The 17,881-nt window shown below is 39.8% G+C and overlaps 2 protein-coding genes across 12 annotated transcripts in view; one reads left to right on the top strand and one right to left on the bottom strand.

The window, feature by feature from the left end:
- Positions 1-17,881, bottom strand: part of LOC137479290 (potassium/sodium hyperpolarization-activated cyclic nucleotide-gated channel 2-like) — a 278,557-nt gene that overhangs the window by 160,009 nt on the left and 100,667 nt on the right. The window lies entirely within an intron of this gene.
- Positions 1-17,881, top strand: part of NTNG1 (netrin G1) — a 143,529-nt gene that overhangs the window by 43,014 nt on the left and 82,634 nt on the right. For all 9 annotated transcript variants that reach the window (XM_068199671.1, XM_068199668.1, XM_068199667.1 and 6 more), the window contains exon 2: positions 14,854-15,494. In XM_068199671.1, coding sequence (XP_068055772.1) covers positions 14,854-15,494 — 641 coding nt within the window. The remainder of the gene's footprint in view (positions 1-14,853; positions 15,495-17,881) is intronic.

Below are 17,881 nucleotides of genomic sequence, written 5' to 3'. Positions count from 1 at the left end.
TAACCTTACTATGCCACTGTGAGTTATTAAAATCAAAGGTACCTTAACAGGCTTGCTTTTTTTCTTATATATATTTTAATTATTGACCAGCTTTTTGAACTTGCATGTGCCCACAAAATATTAACTGGTGCATTCAAGTGCTGTATAACAGAATTCACAAAAATAATCTCAAATCCATTTAAAATTATTTACAGCCTTATGTTCATTTCCATTATAAGCTAAAACTTGGAGTTATTTTCCATTGATCTCACTGCGTTTAAGAAAATGCCCAGTGAAAAATTAGGAGAAATGAAAATGAAAAAAATCGAAGGGCATATCTTTTGAAGTTGCTTTTTTCTTTTTTACTTTTGCATTAACATATCACAGATGGCCATGTGGAACAGGGTGATTTTGTGTGCTGTCTAAAGACATTGTTACAAGCAGAGCTATGCCACTTCTTATCCGTAAAACACTTTATTGGAGCCTGAAAATACTCAGATGTTATATGTAAGGGGTTTTTATATGAAAAAATGTAAATGTGGCATACCTTTAAAGAAAGGGGCATATGGCTCTGATTTGTAGCACAGTACAGCCTTAAATTCTCTGTCAGATGAGAGAATACCTCACCTGCTCTTAGGTCTTTTATTTTTGCACTCTTACAAGTACTGACTCATTTTATAAACAGATACTTCTCATTCTAGTAAGTGCACTTCATACAGCTCCTTTCATACTAACTAGAACCTAAAATTCCATTTAAAGACAAATGCTGAGTAGCAGTAGCTTGTTTAAATTACCAAGTCCCTGTAGGAACACATGGAGGCACATCTCTCATATTCATCCCTTTCTGGCTTCAGATGCTGTCCTGCCCAGCTGCCATCTGACATCAGAAGCACATCCAAGTGTTGGGGAGGGGCTGTCCCTGTTGTGCCCCTCACAGAGGCAGCTAAGGTGGATCTGGGCTGTCCCAGTACTCTCCTGTCCCTTAGCACCCCAACCTCTGGGCTGCACAGCCAGGACACTGCAGGCTGGTGAAAGGTTTTGACCTTTCTTGTACCTACTGCAAGAAACAGAGTCTGTTGGAAAGTAGTCATACAGTCAACCATCAAGTCATTAAACAGCATTTTTGCTCAAAATTATTTGAGCAACTAGACAGGCTGGAATAAGAGAATGTAATTTTTCACATTTCAAATGGCAGCAGTTAATTGCATTACTGTAGCTGAGGTGTTTCTCTTTATCACATCTTCTGTAAGACGTGTGATGGGTAGGAATGATAGGGAACATAATATGCTGTAATTTATTACTTCCCAGGGTGGTACAGTGGAAAGAAGCATACTTAGAGCTTCTCTTATCAACTTGCTCTGTAACAGATTGAAATGTAATAGGATAAAAGGAAACCCTGTCCTTAAACTTTACCTTCAGGCATCCCAGCAGGCGACTGTAGAAAGTCTATTTTTACCACTATAGAAAAATTATATTCAGTCTCTTCTGAGAAACTCCTCCACCTAATGCTTACCAAAAGTCAAATACTTTTTAGGTTATATTCATTTGGCAGTGTTTGTGAGTTACAGTTGTCTTGTCCTAGCATACACATGCAGATTTAATCTCTGTGGGGGGTTAATAGCACAGAAAAAGAATTGGCAGCACAACATCCCCATAGACAAGCAGCATTGAAATGCCCAGCACCACTACATGGCCCAGGCTGCCCGGGTCTTACTACCAAAGTTACCTGAGTTAGCCATGAATTCATGACTGGTCCTGGTTACATTGGAGGCATGCAGAGATTCAGAGGGAGGCCCCAGCTTGCAGAAGTCTTGCCACAGCTCTGTAGGGAAAGAAGCCTCTTCATCTTCACATTTGAATTACTTTATAAACAACCCAAGGAGCAAGTTTGCCTCAGTTCAGGGGAGTTGCTTGCATGCTACACATCTGATGAGTTAATTGAATGTGTTACATACCTTATCATAAGCCTTTCTTGCATTTGGAGATGCTCTTGTTTTACTTTAGGTAAAATATTCACATTCAGGCTTGGGAAGGTACTCTGTGTCATTTGGGACAGTACCTGAGGCTATGAAATCTTATTAGGAACTGGTTTTATCCCCATTGCTCTGAGAAGCCCACCTGAGGCAGCAGCAGGGGTCATGCAGAAATTACACCCTGCCCTCTTCAGGGGACAGGAGCAGCTGCTGTCCTTCCCCTTTTAGCAGCACTACCACACAACCGTTGGGCTTTTCCACATTTCAGTGTGCTATGATGAAATAAGTTTGTTAAATGACAGGCTGTTAGGAGGCAGTGCAAGCACATACCTGAAGTATAAATTTGCAAATAACAGTATTAATGATTTTAGGAAGTCACTGTATATTTTTCAGAGCTGTGTGGTTATTTTTTATTATGGTCATATGTAATAAGGGAAATTACATTACATTCTCCAGCACAGAACTGAACAAATTACCAGTTTATCACAAAGTTTGCAACCCTTCCTCAAAAGATAATATGTGGGGATTTTTTTGATTGAATTACTTATATTGGTGCAGTTTCCTAATGTGGATTTGATGGGCGACTTTATTCTTTTTCAAAGCACTATGTACTCTAATTTGAATGTGGAGAGACATCACACAATTCATTGTGAATACTAATAAGACATCCCTTCACTGTATAATGAAATTCAACATTCAAATTTGTCTCTATAACAATTCCACATTATGTAGGTATACACTGTGACTCATTAAAAATATTTATTTTATCATCCTGACAAACACAAATGAAGGGAAAAAAATGTGACCCACCTTTCAAGAGACATGAGGTGAAATTGGATTTCATTTACAACTGTCATTATTGTTTATGTTCTTTTTCATTCTTCCTTTAAGTGGTTCACATACATGCAAAGGTCCTCTATGCCTGGGAATCCTGCAACAAAAAACTTACTAAATTCAAAAGAAATGAGTGCAGATTCTGTAGCAATAGTAAGACAGGGAGAAAGGGGGATTATAGTTATTAAGAACAGTGTTTCTGCAAAACATCAGCAATTCTAATTGTGGTGTTTGACATTCAGTGTCAATCCATCAGCTCTAAAACTTATTTAAAATGGTAATAGACATATTAGTTAGTCTGAAATTGTTCAAAAGTAATACTGACATTAAGAATCAGAAATAAAATTACAGTTATTGTAGAAATACAAATTTGCATGAAGTCCACCAGCACAGAACCAATTACACTCTGGAGTAGGATGAACAGTGTCTACAGATGCAGACAGTCCCCAAAACAAAGCTGAAACATCCGTAACAAGAAAATAATTTCTTCTGTCTCTTTAGTCCTTTTTATTTGTTGTCTGGCTTTGCATTGTCTTTTCTCTATGGCATTAGCCATAGAATTAATTAAAAGAATTCTCTTTGAAAGAAATAATTAATAAAAAATTTATTTTGGAGAAAAAAAAAAGCCCACGAGGCAAAGTGAAAGGGTCTGGCTTAGCCACCACTTGTCTGAGCACTAATTACTTCACCTCTTTGTTTGATCTCCTGCACCTGTAACTTTGTGGGCAGCTGAACATGATTGTAAGTCGTTTGGGGATTTAGAGCTAAGAAGTAGTATGCAAAACATTACATAAACATGGATTGAAAGGTTTTCTTACGGCTTTAAGTGACCTGGTTTTGCTATCCTTCTTCATAGCTATTACACTGCATCCTATTCAAACGGGTGTGATAGCATGCAAAATAAAGGACTGTCAGAGCTGGGGAAGAGTCTGTCTTGGCTCGGAAAGGGTGTCTAATTTCAATGATAACAAAGGAAAAGTCCAGCTCTGGGAAATTAACTGTTTATTGAATGGCACTCAGCATTTCTCTCACTGGGGTGATTAGTAAAACATCAGCTCACTGTTTTGGTAATGCTCTAGTGAATATAGGCATTACTTAGTGTAGGTTGTGCAGGTATTTGATTAGACCATCTGTTCTAAGATTACTTCTTTATGAAGAAATAAAATGAAGATAACTTTTTTCTAACTATGTTTTGCATTACATTTGATGAAAGTTATTTAACTATTGCTACTACTTAGGAATCCTCTTTAGCAATCTCAAAAGTCTCCCACAGAGGAAGCAAGAATCACCCCAGGAAAACTATTAAAGCTGACAGTGGTTTGTCACAGGCAACCATTAATGAATACCATGGAGGATTTGGTTTTCTTCTGCTCATTGTCTTGCCATAATTCTTAGTCAATATCCCACAGATTTTGCAGAATGACTGTGTAGCTGCACATCTAGGCAAGCAAATAGCATCTTTTAAGTTGGTGAAAATCACAAGTGAGAAATAAATTATAAGATCTTATTTGTGAGGGTGAATACTTAAACAAGGACTCTGTCTTCACAAAGCTAGGTAAGGTTTGGGATTTGGTTTTGTTAATTTCCCTTTTAACTAGCTCCTAGTACAGGAGTTGTGCATTTATGTGCATGAAAACAGTTTTGTATAAACTTCTTGTCAGTCAGAATAGCTCGGTACAGTGCCTTTGGCTATCTCCACTATCACAGTCTGCCAGTATTCAGAGTAAAACAAAACCTACAATCACAATGACATAACAAGGTATACCTTCCATCACACTGCTGTACTTCCCAGGTGTAGCATACTTTACAGTTCCACTTTCAGGAAATAATAAAATTATCAGGTGAAGTGAATTAAAAATATAAAGCGTGCTCATACACATTTGTAAATACAGAGGAAATAAAATACTACCAGTAGAAAAAAAAACAGAATTCTTCATACCTGAATTTAGATTGTTGAGTTTGCAACAGCAATACCTGCAGTGCAGACCAGGGTAAGCATTTGCAGGTGCTATGTTTACATCTGTCAGAAAGGAAAAAAATCTGAATTTGTTGTCCTCAATCCTGCTGCTCTCTGTAAGAGTAAAATTGTAATGATGCCTTGGGGGGACATATGCAGTGAAATTCATTTTGTTGGGACAGAAATGGTTGTGTCTAAGTCCAACAGACATGTACATTCCCTGAGTAGTCTTCTACAACATAACACTTGCACATGCAGGTAGCTATTTTTGTATTTGTATTAGTATTTTTGTAAGTGACCTTTTAGTCACTCAAGCATGAGTACAACAACACAGGCATAATTTAGCTATTTGCTCACTGTTTAGGGTGCATTTTCATGTTGCCCTTAAGCCAGTCAATCTATCTGCACTGCTTCGCTTCATTCCCAGCTGTTGCATCCCTTCTGGTAGTACCTATACTCATCTGGCCAAGCAGTGCATCAGTACAGAGACCTGGCTCAGTGAAAAAATTTAAACTGGGGAAAAAAGTACTTGTTTTTCAGACACATCCAGCTCACCAATACAGCAGCATAGTTTCTAGGCACAAATGTGGGATCTCCCAAATCTGTAGGAAATTTTAATTTAGAGAGAAGCAGCCAGCTCAGAGACCATCAGCTCCCCAGCAGAATTGCAGGGACAGGGGAACAGGGAGAGCAGAGGGCTGAGCAAGCAGCACATTGCTACATGTGAGGCTAATGCTCACTTGAGGCAGGACTGAGACCATGGCAAAGGTGCAATCCTGAAGGAAAGAGATCCACTGGAAGTTGCTGGACCAGAAAAGTAGCCCAACAGCATTTCTTAAATTATTTTCCAATTTTTTCAAAGCCCCCTCCTTCAAACCCAGAAGAATGAAGTATGTGCTATTTTAAAGAGTAGCCTTATTTTAATTTAGTGCAAATTGACTTGTAGTGACTGGAAGACCTTGGTCTGTTTTGCTGCGCTGAGGGGAGAGCAGCAGGTGAATAGCTAGGAGCCCTCTGAGCCTGTCTGCATACACATGTATCCACCCTGAGCCCTGGGGCCTCAAAACCACCCCTTTGAAACTACATAATACTGCTTTGTTACCATAATTTGAGCTTCACTGAAACTGAAAATTCCCCATTTATTAAACACTAATTATAAAGCATATTACTTATAACATTGATCAGTCAGTCAAGCCTAACACATAAATTGAGCTATTTTATGAACTCCACATAGAACTGCTGAAGTTGTTTTTACATAATCCTAGAGGGACATTAGCATTTAAGACTTCTACCTAGTTTTTACTTGCACAGAAGCCAGTAGTAAACGAGTTGAGTGAATGTTATTTTTTTTTTAATTCTTCATAGTATTTGCTTTATAGTAACTGTCAATAATAATACAGACTTTTCTTATTACTCTATACTTAAATACAGTAGAAATAGACAAAATATTTTGCTTGTTTAGAATAGTTTGTTGTTTTGCACTTAACATTTCTCTATGTGCTTATGTAAAACACTTCTCAAGTTTAAATCAAATTCAGCAGTTCTTCCGTAAGTATTTGGACACTGTAGAATAGCTGTGTGCTATAAAAAAGCTATGAGAGTCTGCTTTGGTGGACAGCCAGATAGTTAATAAAGTGATGTTAATGAGCATTTTAGAAAGCTTCTCGATTGAAAAATACCACAGCCAAGAGAAAAAAATAATAAGGAGCTTTGTAGGTCTTTCACAATAAGTAAATAATGCATTCAGCATTATCATTAAGCTAGTTAAGTGGCAATTCAACAATGGAGAGTTTTGGTCCAGATCTGTTGTGAACAAAAGATTTTTTAACTGAGGTATAAATCTATCCTGTTACATCCAACATCTTACCATAATAAGATATAACTAACCAGCAACAACTTGATGAAAACTTTTCACTGTAATTCCTTTTAAACTATATGTGCAAAAATTGTGGGTCTTTTGTTTCTTGGAGAGATCCTGAGCCATGTAGTTTTCATTCAAGTCATTACAACACTGTACACTTCTATTAACTTCAGGATTTTTGTGTTTCGGTACTGCTCACTTCTAACCTGACATGGCATGTTGTACATACCTGATTTTTTTAGGGCTGTGATGAATGCTCTACATAAAGAGCTGTCCAAGTAAGATGCATTTACTGAAATTAGCACAGGACAGCATTACTCTGAACAGTGTTGCAGCTCCTCAGTTAAACACCACATCAGTGCTCTGTTTTGCTCACTTCATTTTATTTACACAAAAATCAGGCAGAAATTTGCATCCTGGCCAGAAATTGTGGCATCAATACTTTGCACAAGCCTCCACAGTCATTACTCCAGAGCTGTCCACCAGGAGGGCAAGGAAACCCTGACCACAGCAGTGGGGGCCATAGGGGCAGAAGATGGAACTTTGTTGGGACCCAGTTTGAAACCTAAGAACAAACATTGCAGAAGCAAAAACCATTTACAGCCCACCTGCCTCCAGCATTACTACAAGGAACATTCCTTCACTTTGCCTATAGGCAATAAAAACACAGAACTAGTTACATTTACATAGTTGTGTTATGTACCAGAAAAGAGCCTCCTGACACTCTCAGGCACCAAGAGGAGCACCAGCCCACAGCAGCCCCTGTGCCCTGCCTGGGAGGGTTGGGAACCCACCCAGATTGCAGTGTTCCACTTTCCTCACACCAGGAGTCTTCCAGAAACTTTTGCTAGCACAGAATTCCCATGCTCCCATGATTTGGTATCTCATGATCTGATTTCATACTCAGGTCTCCATACCACCTTAGGGCAAGCTGAGGAGCTGTGCATTTCTGCTGTGGCCATCCCTTCACTCCCTGCATATCCCTCAGCCAGGGAACAGCAGGAGAAGATGTGCCATCAGAGAGCCACCTCAGCACCACCCCACAGAGCCACAGCACAGCTGGGGGACACTGACATCCCATCAGGCATCCCAGGTACAACGAGTGGGCAAATCAGGGTCATCAAGGCAGCTCTCTCAGGAAGAGAGAAGGATCCAGGGCTGCAGCACAAGCCTAAGCTGAAGAAAGGAGCAGGTAGAGAGCTCAGCCTCAGCTTAAATAGGGTCTGGCCTGGGGCCCAGGTGGGGTTGGTCAGGGACATAATCCCCTGCTCCCAGGCTGGGAGAGGGGAAACATTAAGGTCTGCAGGAGTCTTCCATACTATCAAAACCTGTTTCTCAGACTTTTTGGTATGCACAGGTTTCTTTTTTGTACCAAAACTCTCAACACAATCATTTATAACTACAAAGGAGCAAAAAAAACCCCAACAAAATAATTTTTTTTCCAGCACCCTGATTTCTCCTGTCCCCACCAGGATGATTTAATTTCTCAGATTTTGATGCTCACATTCCCTCCATGATCACTGTGATCACTGATAACATCTGTTCATGATAATGGACCAACTTCCCTCTGTGCTGGCTTTTCCTTGCTCAGAAACGGCACCTTTCAGCTGTAGTGTTTTAGACTTCTTTTCAATGGCTCCCATTCTAATCCATGGATAGTCCAAAATAATCAGAAAGTGAGCAAGATGAGAGCTGTATCAGAACACAAAACCAAAGGCAGAGACACCCCAAGCTATTGTTACTGGCAGTACAAGCTATTCCCAGCTGAGGACACCCCCTGTATCTCCTGCACGACTTCCTTGTCAGAGCTCCTGCAGGGCAGCAGGATGGCTGGAAAACTGGCCCAGACAAAAATGCACTGATGTGAGCTGAGCAGGATGCTGGAGATGGATACCCTCTGCTGCCTTGTCCAAGGAGTGCTCTCATGGTCGGGCTGCTTTAGCCAGGACAAGTGCCACTGTTCTGAGAGGAAGAGATAATATATCCCCTGGGATTTCAGTTTCTTAAATCCAGGTATGCATCTGGTATAAAAGAAACTCAGTTTTCCTTGGAACATTTGCTGTATTGTTCAGCCAGAGCTCAGCACGGTGGGGTCCCAGCATCAGGCGTGGCATGACACTGCAAAAGCTATAAACGGGAAAGTGATTATGTTGCCAGATACCTGCTGATGCAAGAGCAAAACACCAATATTGAGCTTCTGAAATAACAAAACCACACTGGGGTCAGTGCCAGTAAGATCTGCATAAGGTTATGCCAGAAGGATCAAGTGGCCAAAGTTACATCAGCAAGGCTGCCAAGTCAGAGACAGTTTCAGCAGCAGAAAGCTACCAGTGAGGAAAAGAAGGATTTTCACTCCCCAGAAGTGGGTAGAAATATTTCAGAGGAAACAAAACTCTATTTGACTCATTGAGTAAATTGAAAATAGTTTTCAAAAAGTAACTAATGTTACTAAAAATAGAGATTGTTCTGCTAGGAAGTAAATGCCTTTGGCAAATGCACCAATGCATTTGGTGCTGCAAATATTAAATGTTTTCCTATGCAGCATTTTCAATCCATAGTATTGAAAAGAGACAGTAATCTGAGAACTGCTCGGTATGCCAGGAATACCTTCACATGATCTACAAAAAGGCTTTGCAAGCAATAGTACAGTATAATCAGGGATTACTGAGTTCATCATGCAAAAGCATTTCTCTCTAATTCTGCATCTATGTGTATATTTGGTATAGGATTCCATACCTCATGGAGGTGTTGTCATGAAGCATCATTAGCTAGGTTTGTGTGCCATACAGCAAAATGCCAAATTTTTAGAGGCTTAAATATCTTTTTTAAATCTGAGTTACAAGGGCCTTCTTACACCAATTTTGTTTCAGGATCAGGACCATAATCTACAATGTACTTTTAAGCTTAAAAGTGCATGAAGTTGTTAAGCATTATTGTCTATTTTTGTCCAGTCACATCCTCCCTGGTTTAATCTTTTTAAGTCTCCCCAGAAGGTATTGATTTAAACATGCTTTTATTTTCTTTTTTGCTCATTTTGAAGAATGTACATTGTTCAGCCTGCAGCCCAGAGTTCAAAGTGCTAGTCTGGGCATCCAGATGCCCTTGCCTGGGAGCTTTTGAAAGAGCATCAAATCTTCCACTCAGATTTTAGCACTTTTTCTTTCTTAACTTAAATCACTTTAACTTAAAATGCTGTCACTGCAGTGATGAAAGGCTGTTGATGGTAAAATGTTCTTGTCTACAGCCATTCCTGTCATCATCACAACAATAATTCTGCAGACATTGACCGAGATGCTCTCAAACCCTCTAATGGATGTAGTGGCTTTGATAACATCAATTATCATGCACCACATCCTGGGCCTTGCCAATGCTCCACCTCACTGACTGTTTGCCCTTAGCAGAACAACACCTTATTAGGTGTAGTAGTATCTCACAATTAATGGTTTCATAATCTGGATCTATCATGGTAAACAAGTAATTCCTGGTTAGAAACCACATGCAAAACGTAAGCATTAGGGCAATTGCTGCTGCTAGCTATTACTAATTAATCACCTACAATGTACAGCATGCACCAAGTGAATTAATTGTAATGATATTTTGAAAAGGAAAACAGAAATAGTCTATTATTTCTAAAAGTGTGACTTGAATGTGGTAATTTACCACACAGCCACACTCCAGACATAAGTGAGGTTGTATTTATTTCTTGTCTCATGCATCTGATCTAATTACCTTGTGGCAGTGGTATAAACATCAGTTGGTGTGACTCACTTCTTGAAAATTTATTTTGGTTCTTCTTATAATCTTGGCCAGCTTGACCTCAGCAGTTTGAAAATGCAAGTTATAATCCTCTGTATGGATTGAGCCAGGTGTGTCCATTACAGCATGAAATCTGTGAGACAGCTTCCAGTATTCACACTACAGAAGATTTAAGCCCCTCTGTCTTTGTTCCTGAGTGAGAAAGTACATGAGGTCTTAATGTGGACAGGGAGCACATTGCATGAAGCAACATCTTCCATCAAACCCTGAGCCTGTGTGGGTGCCACTGAGGTGCTGTACAGGTGAGAGACCAGAGGCTTCACCTGAGCAGCAGCACTCAAATTTCAACCCTTGAACAGCTGCAGCACTGCTGCTGCTCCCTTGGTGACATTCAGAGGTCGCACTGCTGCTGGACATCTGTTTTTGACCTAAATCCTCACCCTAGGGTGACTGTGCTGTTCCTGGAGAGGCTTTTAGTAGGACTGGCAGACTGCCAGCCCTGGCAGCCCGTCCCAGCCAGGGACACTTGCAGAGCACCTCCAACACCAGTATAAAAGTTCAAGGTGGCTGGCACAAAAAGACATTGCTGTATGCTAAAACAAACTAAATCCATCTAGTTGAGGGGAAACCGACTGGGACCAGTCAGCCCTACTCAGGAGCTTCTCAGGTAACTCTGCTTTTTCCAGCCAGGGCTGAATGTGATCGGGTAATGTGATATGGCCACATGTCCTCACTGTGCCTCCAAATCAGGTACCTACTCCTAAAGCCAACACTTAGACTATGTCAGCAGTTTCAGTAATATTTTCAATTCCATGAGCAGCCAAAACCAAAATAAATAGCAGCTTAATTTGCCTGCCTGCAAGGAGCTCTCTAATATCAATCTGCCATTACTGTACAGGAAAACAGCGGGTTTCTTTGAGGTGGTCATGGTTGTGGTGTTGGGAAAGACTCAGCTACCTTTTATGCTAATTGGCACTAAAGTGTTTAGAAGTATTTATCAATATTTAATTATTTAGAACTCTCCTAATGGCTTAAATATCATTTTGAAAAGTTATAAATATTTTCCACCTTGTCCTACTGAAGAGCTGCTTCTTGGAAGGCTTAAATGAAGATCTATTTATGGCTGCCTGCTAGGCACAAAATTACTCAGAGATGCTAATGCTCTGGTCCTTCAGATGGCCCCAACACAGACTGAGCTTAGTTTTCACAAATTGGACAAAATTTGTCTTTGTTGTATTCATTTTACTGAGACAAAAGTCTTAAAGAGGATTATCATAGAGATCAAGGCATTAAAATATGTAACTAATCCCAGTTAAATTAATTGTTTTCATAATAACATGTACTGAGGGACATTTGTGTACTGTAAGACCCTTTTAGACTGTTTTGGTAATGTAAGTATACTTACCATGCAAATTACATTTAAGATTAATTAGAAGCAGTTGAAAGCCAAGTTGCTAGCAGAGAAAATGGCAACCTGATTCCAAGCCTCTGAAGCAATAATTATGTTAAATATTTCAAAATTACATCAGCAATTGCTATGTCAGTAGACAGAGGGGAATTTACATAAACTCATAATTTCTCTCCTCCTGTTAGAATTCAGGACACTTATTTTATTGGCTTATAATCAGCTTTGATTTTTTTTTCTCCTAATTTTCTTTTTCAAGCACTTGAACTCCCTGCAGGTTATTTTGGTGTCATCAAATCATTCACCTCTTAAAAGAGAATTCTTTGCCATAAAATTAAAAGGATAATTCAGGTTATTGGTGAGGATATACCTGAAGCTTTTATTAGGATTCTCATTTGCAGTGATGTCCTTACCCCAGTGTTTCAGTGGCAGGTTGTGGCACCGCTGTTACCACTGGTAAGAGTTTTAGGTCAGGACAGCACTGTGATTCTGACCTATTTCTCAACAATACTATGGCATTAATTAGAATAGTCTCATCTTTCCCTAAAAAGCTCTGTGCACAGAGTTGTAGACTGCATTTCAGTTGCAAGCTAGGGCTACCAGCTCTCAATGTCATACTGCATTCACATTAGCTTGTGGGGTGCTTTTAGAGCCCTTCTCACAGTTATTCTCTGATTGTGTTGGCACCTCAGCTTTTGCTAAAACATAAAAGATAAAAGGCAAAGGGAGTAAAATAAATCAACAAATATAGGGAAAAAAACACTACATCCCATACAACCTGGGTTAGCTGATGGAAGTCATAAAACATGCATCCTCCAGCATCCAGGGACTAAGGGATCAGAGTGGCTTTAGTTTTTAGCACAAAGAGTCACAACAGACTCAGGAGTTGCTTGTGGAGCAGGAAACTAAAGCCATTCCTCAGCAGTGCTTAATGCACCTGTCTGGCTGCACAGGAGCATTTATTTCTTGGGTTTTGATACCTGTGACTGCCCAGTGCAGCTGCTTTTGCCAAAGCAAATGCAGAAGCATAAAGTATATAGATTAGAGGTACACAGATCTAAGTGACCAGATTTTTCTGGGCAACCTCAGACAGGTGTGATTTTTGCAATTTGAGCATCTTCTCATAAACTGATATTTACATATAGCCAAAGGAGCCGGAACCTTATAGATTTCACAATATGTACATTTTCCCTGAGGGACATAGGCTTGTGTAAGTTAGCAGATTCTAGCATTTGTATCTGATATATTAAATGGAGCTTAAATATTTTAAAATTCTGTGTTTTCTCTCTTCTGCTTGAAACTTACTTTTAATTTTCACTGTTTTATTCAAAAGGAAGGCATAGAAATAGCAACCATGAGCTTGAAATCAGAGCTGTAACAGATTACAGACAAAATTTTGCAGAGTATTTCCAGCTACAGCTGGTTTTCAAATAACCCTTTTTGTTGTCACGTAGGTTTTTTTCCCTAACTTCCAGTCCCTGTGAATCGTTGTCAGTTTTAGCACTCAGCTGTATTAACAAGAAAGTCAGAGAAAGAAAATAGCATTTTCCAACCCAGGTAAGAGGAAGTTGCCAGTGGGGAGGTCAAAGCGAGTGCAGAAGTTCTTTTGCTTGTGTTTTGTGGGAGTATATCAAGGACCAGAGCAGTGGCCAAGGTGGAAACTCATGTTTGAAACCTGCTTTCCACACTGGATAGCATTGAGTCACTCCATTGCCCTCAGGCCTTGAGATGGAGATAAGTATAACTGCAATTATAAGAAAATAAAAGGCTGATCATCATGCCAGTGCTCATTCTCTTTTCAGGGCAGGTGCAGGGAACTCTGAATAATGACAATAACAGCTACATTAATGACCTCATCGAGCTCTGCTAGATATAGGCATTGTGCATATTTTCCCCCAGCAGTGCTGACTATCAGTGAATAGAGACTTCTTCCACAATCTGAGTGTCAGGTGGAGGGAAGGATACAGAGCAGCAGTTGCTTTCTGGAACAAACGCAGAATGAACAAGTAGCAAAATACTAACGTACTGTTGAAAGCTGAAATTAGATATACGTGATTCAGTGCAGCCAACAGGGTCTGATATCTTGGCAACTGCTGCAAGATATCCCCAATCTGCAGACAAAATAGCCTTTGTGAAGAAGCAGAAGATTGTAGTGTGAAAGTTAATGCATCAAAAAGCCAGAAAGAGAATAATTCACTTTCACCTTGCTTCAGAGGACAAGCAGCAGTAAAAGCTGTGCACTACTGGCAAGCTTTCTTTGTTGCTGTTTTTAACTCAACCCTCAGTTCAGAGCTCCAGCCACCTCGGCAGTGCTCCAGCTGGAGCCACTGACATCTCCCACCTAATCAAGTGCTGGATTATCTTGTTCTGATAAATTGAACCTGGTGCCTCATGAAAAGTCTTTTCTGAAGTACTTTGGTACCCTGTAATAAGATGGCAGATACGTGAATCAAGTCCCAGAGCTGACAGAGCACTGTTTTTCTAATGGCTTTTGGTTGCAAGTGTAAATGTTTTAAGGCAAGGCAGTGTTCAGCTGGGAGCATAAGGTAAGCATGATAAATTTCCCACCTGGGTGAAAGGAAACTTGAAAGTGTACTGAATACTGTCTCATACTGAGTACACACAGGCTGCACTGCTAACAAAATACACTTGCCCTAAGAATTAGTACTTTTTTGGGCAGAGCTCTGAGGAACATGCTTGTTTCAAAAAGATATTTTCTTTGGCTGCTGCATCTTTCTAAGAAGAGTTGGAGTTATTGAGCTATTAGAGACTTGCATTCTGTTCTTGGTCTTCTGTGACTCAATCCCTGGTCCAAGTTGTTCAGGGTAAATAAGCTTATTTCTTTCTTCAACATATACAAATAAAAATGTCTACAGTGCAGACACAAGGATGCTCTCTATGTTGTGTTTGTACTTTAACAGGTAAAACAGCCAGGATGAATCTCATTAAGATAAAGTTATTACTTGCAGGCATTTGTTTTTTCTCTCTTGTCTTCCCTCCTGGAGAAAAGCAGTCCTCAGTCAAGAAACATCTTGTGTGTCACTCACCTGTGTGGTGCCCCTTGTAACACTGCTTTGCTCTTTTCCAGGGGAATCCCTACATGTGCAATAATGAATGTGATGCAAGTACCCAAGAACTGGCTCATCCTCCAGAACTGATGTTCGATCTGGAAGGAAGACATCCCTCCACATTTTGGCAGTCCACAACTTGGAAGGACTATCCGAAACCTCTTCATGTTAATATTACTCTCTCCTGGAACAAAACCATTGAGCTTACAGATAACATAGTTATCACCTTTGAATCTGGCCGTCCAGACCAAATGATCCTGGAGAAATCACTCGACTATGGACGAACGTGGCAGCCCTACCAATACTATGCCACAGACTGCTTAGATGCTTTTCACATGGATCCAAAATCAGTGAGGGATTTATCACAGCACACAGTCCTAGAAATCATTTGCACAGAGGAATACTCTACCGGGTACATGACAAATAGTAAAATAATCCACTTCGAAATTAAAGATAGATTTGCTTTTTTTGCTGGACCTCGGCTTCATAACATGGCTTCTCTTTATGGCCAGCTTGACACCACCAAGAAGTTAAGAGATTTCTTTACCGTCACAGATCTGAGGATAAGACTGCTTAGGCCAGCAACTGGTGAAATATATGTAGATGAGCAACACCTGGCACGCTACTTTTATGCAATTTCAGACATAAGGGTATATGGAAGGTAAGAGAATATATAACGTTAGAAACAGGTGTATGTGTGTGATTTGAGAAAATATTCAAAACTTTTCATTTCCCCAAAGAAGATGATATTTTCTGCCAATGTTCATTGGAAATCTGGCTCGGCTGAAGGCCGTTGCTGTCATACCAGAAGTTTCTGACTCAGTGGCACAAGGTCTGGGTGTTTGCTGGCACTCGCCTTGGATCTTGAGCCTTGGGTCTCACAGGCAGGATGGTTCCTGTGTTGGGTCAGGAATTCACCCTAGTAGTGGGTCACTTTCTTCTCTTAGGTAGTTGGAGTCTGGTCCAGTGGCAGTTAACTAAAAACAGAGATTCTGTTTTATCATTTGACCTTTCCAGGCCTTTAATGTGAGCTGTGATTGATACAACAGCCCTTGCACAAACCCCTCCCACTAGGTCTGGCTGTGAACAAGGAAAGCATTCCTTCTACTTTAATTAGCTCTGAAATGCAGAGAAGCTGAATTAAAATGGAAAAAACCCAACAGTCTTTTAGATAGACTGATTTGAGTAAAACAAAGATGATTATTCAGCTGGGTTCAAGACAAATGGTTCCCTCTAGGGCAAGTGGTGGCTGGTATCAAGTGCTGTAGTCCCAAAAATAATAACTGCAGTGACATTCCTATCAGAAAATTTTGTTCTCAACTCAAACTAGCAATTTACTGATGCCCTCAAGCAGGAGGGTGATCCCTTTGTATGGGTCTTGGATTCCAAGTTGTTCAGAAGAAATAAGTGAGATCACCTCTATTAGCAATTCACTTGCCAGTCAAATATACCTTCTGTTCCTTCTCTGTTTCTCCTATACAGAGTTTAAGACTTTCCTTTTTAAAAAACTTTTTTCTTTTTCTCTAAGAGAATCTAAGTATCAAAACAGACAGAAAAGCTAATCTATCTTGGAGGGCCAGGGACTTTCTTTGCACACTCAGAACTGAGTGAAAAAAACAGAAATAGTGATTATATAAAACAGTGCTGACTATATTTTTATTATTCCTATAGTGAAAATCCAAATAATCAAAATACATTTCTTAGGACTGCAGATTTAACATGCAGTCTTCTGTGTCCACGCCAACTACATATCCATATATACAGAATTACTAGTCCAAATTTGAAAATCTAAAATAAATGTTGCTGTTTCAAGAATTCTTCTTGCAATTCTCATTAGTTACATTGTAAATTATTTTTCAAAAGTCTATTGGGAGGGCTAAGTGATCATGAACACCTTAAGATACTGTTTGATATAGTTTGGTAAAATTAGCCTAAAAGTAACCTATTTAATATACATATTTTTTCCACTGGGCTCCCTCCACATAGGTTAGCTCTACTGAGGCATCATATCAAAGCTCAGGATTTGTAGGTCCTTAGGCTTTAAGGAAAGCCTGTTCCCCATCTGAAAACCCAATTGGAGCTTAGTCTGACTTCAATTAGATTATCATTACTTTATCAAAGAAAGCATCTGAAGGATTAAAAAAGAGTGCATTGCATGCAAATTAGAAACAGAAACCTTCTGAGCACATCTGGAGCTCACCAATCTTGTGAAAAATTATCTGTAGAAATGAAGCATGACCCTACAGAGAACTTATCTGATGCTGATGCTTATTGTCTAAATGCTGCAGTAATAGGACACATGCTTTAAAGGAAGTATCTGATGTGTAATAGTAACTCACTAGATTAGATTCATGCGAATTCTTATCACTTTTCTGCTAATGAGAAGAACAGCTCTTTTGGGATTTGGTGCCATTTCCTTCAATATCTAGTGAGCCTTCTTGTTAAAGTCTTTGGGGCTTGCTTGCTGCTGAGCAGCTGTGGAGCTGCAATACACAGCCCCTGGTTGTTTAGTTGCACCAGTTGTAACTTGCAATGAGCCCACTGTTACCTAGTTTTAGGTATTTTTTGTCTCTTCCGGAAACTTTATGGCCTCTCCCCACCAGTCTCCCAGTCAACATTCCCAGCATGTTCGCTGGCATGCCCCAAGCATGGGAACCAGTGGAGGGAAGCAATGGTTACAGGGTAGTTGTGCCACTGTTTCCAGTTCAGCTGAGCTTTCCAGCTCTTGCTCCTTAATTTAGAATGTTAACTGAAAATTGTTACAAAATTATTTTGTTTTGCTACCAAGATTCATATTCTGGGCTTTGAGACCCAACTATTTATATAAATTTGGTAAGACTAGACTAGATTATTCCATGAAGACAGGATACAAAGGGAAGTTACCAAGGAGCTTGTCGTGTAGTGGATGAGGGATGCTGGCAGCCACTTTAAAGTTAGTCCTTTTTCTGAAAAATATAACCTGTAGGTCAAGTATAGTTACAATCACCAAAGCTCATAATAGCATATTTCTAAAGGCAGCATAAAATGTAATTTGTTTCACACTGTGTT

The sequence above is a fragment of the Anomalospiza imberbis genome, chromosome 9 (assembly GCF_031753505.1).
Source record: "Anomalospiza imberbis isolate Cuckoo-Finch-1a 21T00152 chromosome 9, ASM3175350v1, whole genome shotgun sequence".
NCBI lineage: Eukaryota > Metazoa > Chordata > Aves > Passeriformes > Viduidae > Anomalospiza > Anomalospiza imberbis.
Note: the sequence above shows the minus strand (reverse complement) of the source record. Positions and strands in the feature narration are given on the sequence as shown.